This window comes from Cyprinodon variegatus, unplaced genomic scaffold, assembly GCF_000732505.1.
Source record: "Cyprinodon variegatus isolate N-32 unplaced genomic scaffold, C_variegatus-1.0 Scaffold659, whole genome shotgun sequence".
Classification (NCBI taxonomy): domain Eukaryota; kingdom Metazoa; phylum Chordata; class Actinopteri; order Cyprinodontiformes; family Cyprinodontidae; genus Cyprinodon; species Cyprinodon variegatus.
In genome coordinates this window covers 433,475-445,181 of record NW_015151112.1, presented here as the reverse complement: position 1 = coordinate 445,181, position 11,707 = coordinate 433,475, and the positions used below count along the sequence as shown (strand labels likewise).

At 35.7% G+C, this 11,707-nt stretch overlaps 1 protein-coding gene across 3 annotated transcripts in view; it reads left to right on the top strand.

The window, feature by feature from the left end:
- LOC107096934 (ATP-binding cassette sub-family A member 1-like) overlaps positions 1–11,707 on the top strand; it is a 179,153-nt gene that overhangs the window by 38,073 nt on the left and 129,373 nt on the right. For 2 of the 3 annotated variants that reach the window (XM_015393846.1, XM_015393845.1), the window contains exons 13-16: positions 161–256; positions 1,470–1,502; positions 2,505–2,644; positions 8,112–8,239. In XM_015393846.1, coding sequence (XP_015249332.1) covers positions 161–256; positions 1,470–1,502; positions 2,505–2,644; positions 8,112–8,239 — 397 coding nt within the window. The remainder of the gene's footprint in view (positions 1–160; positions 257–1,469; positions 1,503–2,504; positions 2,645–8,111; positions 8,240–11,707) is intronic. The other variant, XM_015393847.1, reaches the window with a different exon arrangement.

The window sequence follows — 11,707 nt, the reverse complement described above, 5'->3', positions numbered from 1 at the left end:
TATGTAATATTGGAAATGTGTCAGTTCCTTGAAAACACCTGAGTTTGTGCTTTTACTTGGCATAATGTGGCATCTTGCGAGATAGGGAGCTATTCTTATTGTTATTTATATCCTTAAATTGGGTCAGGCCAAACAACATATCTTATTTGTATTCCCACAGCAGCAAAGGAGCAACTGAGTAGAGACTGGAAAAGAAGCTCTCGCCAATCAAAGAGGAACAGTTTTGCCCGTGTCCGCTCTAAATCAGAGCACAACGGTATGAGTGGCATGTTTGGAATGTACCTTATTTTGCTGAAATACTCAGCTGTGCATAGACACGATAAAACAAGTTAATCTCATTTTTTCATTGTTCATTTCAATTATTTAGTTCAAAAACGGAAAGTCATGCTTTATTAAGGTTAATTCAACAGGATTGTTATTCAATCCTTTTTAGTCTTGATGTTTGTGGGATATAGTTAATGGACATGGTAATTCTGTTTCACAGAAACTTTGAATGTTTAATTATTAAACAGTTAAAACAAAATACTATCCATATACAGGATAGTATGCACACTTAAGAATTGATTGGGGCTGTTTTTGCATCAGTTACTTAAACCAATAAGCAACCGTCCAGTCCTTTTCTGCTTAGCAGAGTTGAGATGTTTCAGATATTGTCTCTTCCAAAGGGTGGTTTGACATAAGATGCAGCTGTTTTTGTCCGTATGCATTTACATGATGGCTTTTAAGACTCTAGCTGCAGCCCACACCTTGTAAATCTCCTCCTTCGTGTTCCCTGGAAGGCAGCAGCTATCTCTGATACTTGTCCATGTTTTTTCCAGCCTTTTTCCTTCCACTCAACTTCACATAAAATGCTTTGTTATAGCACTCTATAAAAAGCCAGCTTGTATAGTTATAATATTTCCATATCTTTTTCCATAAGGGAGTTTTTCCTCTCTACTGTCGCCACAAGCATGCTTAGTTTGAGGAATTGCCTTTAAGTCAATAAGTTGATGCAATCAACTGGTTTTCCTTAGATAGAAAACTTTGAATAAATTTGATAGCATGATCTGGTGGAATTGTATTGTGCCTTGAGATGACATGTTGTGAGTTGGCACTATGTAAATAAACTGAATTGAATAGAATATATTATAGTTATGTCCATAACCGTCTGCTGGATATCTCTTAGTTCAGCAAACGTTCTCTGGAACATAAATATTCTATAGAAATCATATATTTTTTTTGGCCGTATGAATTATTCAAACGTTCTGAGAAACAGAATTTTGTATTTTCAGTTGCTGTAAGACATGAACATTGAAAGTTACAGAAATCTATAATGTGTTGCTGTGTTTACAATCTTGATTTTCCCTTTCTAAATTAAAGCACTGAAAAAAAACTATGTTTACTATGATATTCTAATTAATTGTGATGGCCTTCTACACCGTTTTTTTTTTTTTTTTTACAATTGATGGTATTTCTCTGCTGTCTTGCAGAATTCAAGGAACCATTTTCAAATAAAGTGGAAGGTATGTACTGTATTTGCCTTTACTTTTGTCAGTTTAGGATTTTTTTCAGTTAGCTTTAATTATTTGTCTTTTAAAAAAACAGAAACAAATTCATCACCTAGAAATCTGACTTCTTTATGTCAAAATGTGTCGGTGGTGGGCTTCAATCCTGCTGAAAAAAATCCAGTTTATGAAAGGGGCTTGGTTTTTAAGTGGAGGCTCTGAGTTAAAACCAGAAAAGTCCACCCTTCCTTTAATTAACTTCATTCCAGGAACGGGGATTGGTTTGACTTACAGAAATTATTATTATTCATCGTCTGTCAATATGCACTATCCAAAACTCCTCTAGTAGAAAAGTTTTAGTTTCACTTAGTTACATTTCTCAAAAATTCTTCTATAAGGAACTCTTTGCTATCTAGTTATGAATCGATTAATTGAAAAAATTCTTGACAGATTAATCAATTTGTAAAATAATCATGAGTTGCAGCCCTAATAGCAACAAAACAACATAGAAAAAATATAAGTCAACTTAAAGACTCTTTTAAAAGAAATGTAAGTAAAAAAAATAAATAAATAAGACTCCTTGGAAAAAAAACAAGAAAAAACAGAAAAAGAGGCGAGGTCGGGGTGGGATTTTAATACGTTTTCTTCATTATGACTCATATGTTTAAATTGATGAAGTGGCATTCGCTTGTGTGTTCCAATGGATGTAAATGTCTGAAAGAAATAATAACAAAAACATATATATATATATATATATATATATATATATATATATATATATATATATATATATATATATATATACACAATTTAATAACAGATCACAAGAGGAGCGCAGNGTTTTCTTCATTATGACTCATATGTTTAAATTGATGAAGTGGCATTCGCTTGTGTGTTCCAATGGATGTAAATGTCTGAAAGAAATAATAACAACACAAGTTATATATATATATATATATATATATATATATATATATATATATATATATATATATATATAACTGCACAATTTAATAACAGATCACAAGAGGAGCGCAGGCCTGAATGGAAGAGGATCCACAGTCATCACCGGATGGAAGCTGATCAGAAGGCAGTTTCTGGCACTCTTCATCAAGCGCTTCCACCATGCCCGAAGGAGTCGCAAGGGAATCATTGCACAGGTAATGGCCTCAGTTTGTCATATTGATAAATTGAAGGGTTATTCTTAGGCAGTTGCACAAGAGGATCAAGGAAGGTTTGTGTTAAATGCATGTTGGCTTCCCAAAATCATTTAGTGACACATATGATTGAGCGTGTTAATTTAAACTCTGTAGGGAATGCATCCATCTTGATGTAGTCAATAGTTGTGGAAATTTAAGTTGTTTAAAAAGAAATTTACACTCAAAGCAGTATATAAAGTATTGAAGAATAACTGCAGCTACCCAGAATGATGTAACGATGTGCCGGTGCAAAACATTTGCAATAATCATCTTCATATCCCAGAGGCGCATGTCGTACAAGGAGACGATAAGGAGACAAAAGTGAGGGTTAACCGGTGTTGGATAGGGGGTCATTATCATTATTCACACACACTTCATCTCCATATTAGGGGCAGGAAAACATTCAGTGTTCTGTTTGCCCATTAAAAGGACAACAATAGGTACAGCGGGGAAAGCTTCCAAAACATGATTCCAGCGACTGAAAAGTGATCCAACAGCATGATAACTTTCACCTGACCACTATGAAGGAAAAAAATGAGGAACGCTAATATGACACTTGTGATTTGTTCTCAACAATCAAGTGTTTTGATTAGCCAAGCATTAAAATGGAACAATTAAACAGATGACAGGCTCCTATTAGCTCATTAAGTAAATGTCTGTATTATTTTCTTCTTGATAAACATAATTTCAAAAGTCCAAACTAATAAAGATGCATGATTTCAGTAAGTCAAAACCAATTTCAAGAAGTAGCAATTCCCCAAGCACAGAAATGTGTTGTTTTTTTCAGCGTTGAGACTTAAATAGCCTTTGCTCTCTGTCTATATTCATTATTCACAACATTGTGCTTGTATATAACAAGTAATGATATCAGTTATGATCCCTGCCTTTGTGGTAAAAATAATCAGGACTGAAACAGAAGAGCAAATAACACCCTTTCCTGTGTTTGAGATGCAGAATAGAAAGAACAGTGTTTCACCTTTGATAGGCTCTTCTTGTAATTTGCTCCGGGACCAATCCCCATTAGTCACTGTCAGCTCTGGACGTCCCTCTGTAGAGAGTATGCAGAGTAGGATAGTTAGGTATGTGTGTGGATGTCTATGCACAAAGCTATATCTAGCTCTCTTTAGCTAAAGGTTCTTCTTTTTCCTCAGATTTTGCTGCTAGTAGATGTGTATCTGTTGGGAGGTTAAGTCTTTGATTGCAAAGCACTGATTCTTGCACTCTTTTACGATTCATACTTTTACTGTTTTTATGATTATTTATCACCATAATTAATCAAAATTCTTAAATTATGTAGCAAATGTTCACCATGGTTAGTTTACATCTGTAAATGAAGGTAGGCTTGGATAACAAAAGGCTGCTGCTGGTTATGTTGTTTTTTGGGTTGGGCAGGTTTATCTGGTGCGTTATGCTACGTTCAGACCGCACACTGCAGAGCTAGCAGAAGCAGCTAGTTTACATGCAAAGTCAATGGTTGACGCACATCAAGGCGCACCAAAGGTCCTGTAGCGAGTTTTCTTCAGAAGCAGCAGCTGCTGGAGTTGGAAAAATTGAACTTTTGCTGCTTGATGCGCCACATCAACCAATCAGAGAAGCTGATCTGGGAGCTGGCAGGGAGACAGATACATCGCTGATGATGCAGTTGTTCACTCCTCTGGAAAAGTTTATAAATGCCTAAATTAACCTAAAATTTCAAAACCTGCCGGCAAAATATGTTAGCTTTTATTATTCTGGTGCCTGCAGTTTGGACTATGTACATGAAAAAAGCCTTATAGTTACCGTAAACAGTAGCGGAAAACCGCAAAGAGGCAACCGGGCCAGTGGCTGGCGTTGAACGGGATTTCCAGGGACAGGAAACCACTGGTGTCCTGGGGTCCGGCAGCAAAATAGTATTTGAAGGCAGGATCATAATCTTAATTAACTAACTGCACAGATGAAGTTTTCAGGTGGACTTTCTTACTTAAAATGATCATCATTTACCCACCTATAACAGCAAATAGAGCAAAGCTGCTCTCTGCCACTGAACACAGGAGCAGCAGAAGCATCAGACACATCTGGACACACTTTACTGGACGTCTTTCCTTAATGTGGACAAGCATCAGAAATGAAGCAGCAGAAGCTTTTTTGCTGCTCCCAGTGCCTGCGGTCTGAACATAGCATTATTCATTAAAATGTGCCAAGCGTCTCTCTCGAATACATCCAGCATTGTTACAGGCAGAGAAAGGATAGGGTTGCTCCGCCAAATGCGCATCAGACCTACTTTGCGACTGCGCAGCAAGAGCAGCACTTTTCCTGCCACCACTGAACTTCGAATACTTGCTTAAAACAACTGAAGAGCACAGGCAGTTTAAATTTTGTGAAAATAGTTTTGCCTGGAATGTTCTTTAAACTTTATTGAACTTACGTTGGAGAAATTTACCTCTGCATTGCACTGTGGACTGCCATTGTGCAGCGCCCGGGGAGTAGTCGGTGGTTAAGGGTCTTGCTCAGGAACCCAGAGTGGAGGCTGTGAACCAGGTACTTGCAACACCCATCAGTGTTCTAGATGGCGCCGCAGATGGCAGCCACGGTGTGTTGGTGCGCACTTTTTAGTTTCTGATTCTGTTTTTGTCGGAGATGTTGCCAGGGTTTACTGAGAAATGTTCTTAATATATATAAAAATATTTAAATTCTAATATATTATATAAATATATTAAGAGGTTGATTTAATCCATATTTTCATATCAAAGTTTTGATCTAACTGGTGCCAGAACAAGTTCAAAAAGCATATCCGATCCACTTTAGTAGTTTAAAAGTGGAAACCTGGTTTTAAGGTATATTATTGACTTTTTTTTTTCTCCATTATAACCTCAGGCAACAGTACATGTGTCTAAAATTCAAAAGGGTGGTTCAGGTGACCCAGATTTACCACTGTTTCATTATGTCAGGTACCATTATTCTCTGAAGATTTTCTATGGAAATGGGTGCCCTTAGTAATGCACAGCACAGTAACAGGGCCACAACTCCAAGAGCTACATTAGAAAATGTGGATTTAACTTTCAATTTTATATTGAAAGGAAGGACTTAAAATCTATTCTTCCTTTTTTGTCTTTATTTTTGTAATGACAGTGTTAGCTAAAACAGCTACCTGCAAAAAAATAAAACATGTTTAATGGCCTTCCCTTGCTTTGTGGTCGTTAATTATTTCAATTTTTAACGTGCCAAGCAGCTAATGTGAAAAGTTCATGGCTGCTCTTGATTAATACATGACTGTGGAGTCAAATCCTTGACAAAAGCTTTTGAATATGCGTCGCATATTACTGTTTTCCAAAGGGAAAAAGACAAGTCATACATGAAAGCTGGAAAAAAAATATGAAAGGTTTTATTTTTTTGATAATTCTCCAAATAATTGCTTCACTAATAACAAAAGGGTTTTTAATAACTGACAATATTACCTCTCACCTGTTTCTTTTGTTATCCCTTTTTTATTTTTTAATAAAATTTCAAATTTTTGAAAACTGTAATAACAAAACATGATTAATCTTGACTTGTTTTCATTCCAGTTTAATTGGCAGTGTGTTGAAACCAGCTGGAAGTAGGTTGGGATTTAATCGTTATTCATAGGTACAAAACGGGAATTTGATTGACCTGAAGCACTTTACACCCAGTCTACATTCTATTGTTCATGATAGTGCGTATTTAATACAAAACTCATTTGATCTCTGTATAATGTTCCATATAAAGCTTTATAAGCTGCAAGGGTTGCAAGACACTACTCTGCACCGGTAAAAAAAAACAAATCTTATAGAAAAAATCGATTATGTTTAATCCAATTTGTTAAACCTTGGAGTTTAAAATGTGGACCATATGGGTTTAGGCTTTTTTGTGGCATTTATGAGAATAACTATCCATTTTCCATCACACTTTATCCCTGCTGGGGTCGCGAGCGGTGCTGGTGCCTATCTCCAGCCTTTTATGGGCGAGAGGCGGAGTACACCCTGGACAGTTTGCCACTCTATCGCAGGGCAACACTCAGACAAACAACCATTCAGGCACACACTCACACCTAAGGTTTATTTAGAGAAGCCAATTATAACCTAACAGTCATGCTTTTGGATTCTGGGAGGAAGTCGGAGTACTCGGAGAGAACAGAGGCATGCTCAGGGAGAACATGCAATCTCCATGCAGAAAGACCCCGGGCCGGTAATTGAACCTGGAACCTTCTTGCTGTTAGGGATCAATTCTATCCACTGTTCCACTGAGCAGCCAAGAATAACTAATCGTTCTATTTTTTTTTTTTATCAGATTTCTTTTGTGGTGACTGGTGCAAATACAGTAGAGCAAAAGGGAAAAAGAAAGAAGCAGAATTCCTATTTTTCAATGGTTTTCTGTTAGAGTTTTTCTGTCTTATTTCTCCTTTTTTTTTGTTTTCTTCTAAGCATAATTTCCAATAGCACTCCAATAATTGACCCAGTAAATTTCTGTGCTTTGCTATTTATCAAGCCCTTGCAGAACCTCCACTTTTTGAAGTAGCCTAACCTGCAAATCATTAAATATTGCAGATATTTTCCCTCTTTTACGTGACCCCTTTGTCAGTGATAACACTGTAATGAAAAGAGAATAACATGAAGTGGATTGGATATGAAGATGAGGTTATGTTCTTCTGTGTGTGTGCTTCTCTGTGTTAAATAACAAGAGACGAGAAAATGGCGAGAATCTAATTATATCTGAGTGGCCAGATGACGGCGGGTGTGTTGCAAGTGTTTAATCAAACTCATAAAGCATGCAGAGGACCCCAAACAAGTTGGCAGGGAGCATATTAATGTGTAAGCTTTGTTGTACCGGTCCTGTGTTGTTGTTAATTGGATGAGCCGCTTTTGGATTTTCTTCCACAAAACAACGAAAATGAGAGAAACTAATGATATGTTTTTGATTAGGAACTTGTGAACTTGTTAATACGGATCTGTATCAATATCTGCAGGATTGTTTTATTTAACACTTATAGTGAGAGTAAATTAAACAGATTAATTCTATGTACTCATTCTAAAGACAACTGATTAAACCAGATTATTTCCTGAGAGTACAATGGCTGCTGAATACATGCTGCATGTAACAGGTTTGCATTTGGGGAAAGTAGAGCAATATTTACTTTATCCCTCATGACACATTTCTGTATGACTTTGTGTTAGTCTGTTGTCTTAATTAACTTTAAGCTACATGTGTGTTGACTCATACTTGTTTGAGAACGTTTGTAGAGGTTAATGTTTTTAAAAGGCACTGTAAGCTTTTCCTCATGTTGGGTTTATTATAAACAATGTTCTGCATATTATCATTTGTTCGGTTGGATTTCTGTGACTTTCTCATTTTAATTCAAAAGGGTTTTAGATGGTGCAGTGTAGGGACAGTTTAATGAGGTGCTTTGACTTGAAATTTGTCCATGTCCCCCTAGGTGGTCTTGCCTGCTTTCTTCGTGTGCCTGTCTCTGATCTTCTCCCTCATTGTACCACCATTCAATGAGTATCCAAGTCTGGAGCTGCAACCGTGGATGTACGACCTTCCCCAAACCACCTTTTACAGGTAACAGTGGCATACAATAGTATATCATTGTTTTTTTTATAAATATATATTCCAATTATTTTTCCTTTATTTTATAAGTATGTTATGAAGGAAATGAGTTTCTGTTTTGGATTTCAACACCCCTAACCTGTAGGAGTTTGCCCTGAAATCGAAGGATTGACGGTTCAAGTCTTGGTCAAGTCTCCGGACTTGAAAAAAAAAAAAGCGCTATATAAGCATAGGGCATTTACCATTTACCATGTGTGTTAAAGCTCATCGGCCTGCCTGAATGACTGAGTCATGTGAAAAAAACTCTTGTCAGACAATTGTTCTGGATTCTAATTCTGATTTGGTGCCATTTTGTGTTTCATGACTTGGTGAGGGTTAGAATGTAGACAGACTGGTGCATTAAAAGCTTTGCTGTTTGGTCTGTGGACTAAGGAAGCACCCATATGAATGCAAGAATAGCCTTCATATGTTTTTCATTTCATTCAGAGACAGATTCACTGACCTTAGCCGGAAACTACTTTGTTCCAGTTGTTATTGAATATGCTGAAGTACTTTATTGCATCCATTTTCAATTCTACTACTTTAGTGTTACTGCCCTGCATGTTTTAGGTGTCTCTGTGTTGCAGAAAACCTAATTTAAATGATTGTATGATGTCCTCAGCAGCCTTGAAGATCTGCACAAACCTATTCCAGGAACTCTACAGTTCCTTGAAAGTTTTCAAGTCTTAACAAAAAAAGAAAAACAAGACCCTGGAAAGTTCTGAAAACATCCAAATTCTATTCCAAAAAAGTTAAAAACAATACACTGGACTTTGTTTCCTAGTTTGAAGACGTTTCCCTCCCCATTCAGGAAGCTTTCAATTCAAAATGTCTGGATTCGCATTGAGTTTGAGGCTTTATAGAGTGGACCAAAAACAAAGCCTTGTTTTTAGTTAAAAACAAGCAAACTGAACCTGACGAGCGGGTCCGCCCCGTTGAATGGGGGTCGTTTGGTAAACATAAACGTCTTCAAACTTGGAAACAAAGTCCAGTGTATTGTTTTTTAACTTTTTTGGAATGACTATAACCTGGATGACTGAGAACATTCTCCAGCATATCCAAACAATACTCTTTGAATGCTTTTTGTTGGTTTGACATTTCGGGCTGACCACTATCAGTGTGTTATTATAACTTCTTTATTGTATTTTATTATTCCATTTTTCACCACTATATGGCCTTGATGCATATTATAAGCCTGTATGAGGTGTTATGAAATCAACAATTTTGCACTTTCTTGAAAAGCTACAATGCTTAAGAAAAGCCATCATTACACATAGCATCTATCATCCACATGGATGAAGGCTTTACATTCCTTCCCTTTTCTTTTATCAATTCTGGTCCAACTACTTTTGTGAATTTTTATTAGATATAATAAATTTGCACCAGAGGTGAGTAGAGTAACCAAAAACTGTGCCCACGTAAGTGTAACACTTCTTCATTATAAATTACCCAAGTAAAAGTAAAATGGAGCCATCCAATCAATTACCCAAGTAAAGTTAAAAAAGTAATTAGGAAAAAGGCTGCTCAAATACAGAGTTATTGATCATAACATCAGATTTAGAGTTTTAAAAAACATGTAAATGTATGAAACATCAATTTATGACAGTTTTGAAAATGAGATAAATAAATGTCATATATAGCATTCAGTGATTAAATAATAATTACAGGGTGAAAAACAAGTTATTTTTTGCGATAAATCTGATGTCACTATTGATATAATGATATGCATGTAGGTGAGAATAGGATCAGTTACCTCCTGTAACTGTATTTACACTTAACCTCCAAAAGACAAAGCAGGATCAACAAATAGAAAACAACAGTAGAACAAAGAAGCTGGAGTAACATGTTGATGATTGTCTCTTTGGTGGCATTTTCTGCTTTAAACTAGCCTGTTCTTCTTTGAGTGAAGTTATGCATGATAGGTAGGGTAGCCCGACATTTCACTCAAGTAAGAGCAGTGATACTTGAGCATATTTTTATTCCAGTAAAATAAAAAAGTACAATGTAGAAAAACTCCTTAAAAAAAGTACATTATTATTTTTTTTAAAAGTTACTCAAGTAAATATAACTGGTTACCACAGACTTCTAATTTGCATTCTATTAAAATAGCTTTTCTAAAAGAAAATTCAGCTCTAGCAGTTGGTAAAATTACCTTCTCCAAACTAAAACAAAAGCCACAATTTGCCAAAAAGTGATGGTCTGCCATAAACAGATCAGCAGTTTCAGCTGTCTAGTCGATGTTTCATATCAGCAAGTATGAAAATTATTACCCTTCTCATATGCTACTTAGGCTATAACCACACATCTGTTATATTGCCCTGTTTTCCCGACCCTATTACCCTAGCATTAGTTTTTAACTTATATGGAGACATACTTCTCCTAAAGTCCTTCATAAACAAATTACGACTTTCTTTTTATTGATAATATTTGATTGCCTGATTGCCTTTACTTGCAACCTAGCTCTAAATAGTTTTCAGCTCANACTTTCTTTTTATTGATAATATTTGATTGCCTGATTGCCTTTACTTGCAACCTAGCTCTAAATAGTTTTCAGCTCAGAACTGGAATTAAAAATTGTGAGAAAAGTTGATATTCTTTTAAACTTAGAGTGCTTATGTGATAATTAAAAACTGATTTTTAGGTAGCCTGATACAAGATGATTCGGTTTTGGGGAAAAAACAATTTATTTTCTTCTTGCAGTCATGTTTCAAGTTTACCATTTACAGTTGAAAAATCTAGAGTATTTCTAATCTCTTTATACTTAAATTTATTAAATATACTTTGTGTAAATATTATTGAAATGAAATTCAAGATTTTGACATTATGGCCTTCACATATGAGGCCTTGCTTGTAAACCACAGTGTTTAAGCAAATCAAGGTAGGACTAAATCCTTTTTAATAACAGTAGGAATATGAATTTATTATTCAGTTTGTACAAACACTGTTAAAAAAACATGATTAAAATATTCTCTAATCCTCTTGAAGTGAATTTATTTTAACACTAACTACTTATTGATTTGAAACGTTTACCCGTTCAACCTTTTTAATCTCATTTGGATGCAAAACCTGCACATCTGAGGCAGCACTAAACACCAAAGGCAGAAAATCAAAGCAAAAGGATGTCAAAACTCTGCTCACTGTGTATTGGCAGCAGACTTTGTCACTGCTAAGGTCATCAGTCTGGATGCTGTCCTACTCTTGGCCATATCTCTACATCACAAGCATAGCTGCTGACAATGTTTTGCTTTGACTAACTCTATAAAGTGCAGTAAATTTTACCTATCCAAATTCCTTTTTAAAATAGTTATCACAATATCATAACGCCTAACTAGAAATAAGATTTAATGCAAACATATGTTCCCAAATATTCCTTCTTTATGAAAAGGTAGATGAATTAGACAAAACGTTTGAGATCATCTTGCTATTATTGATAATGGAATT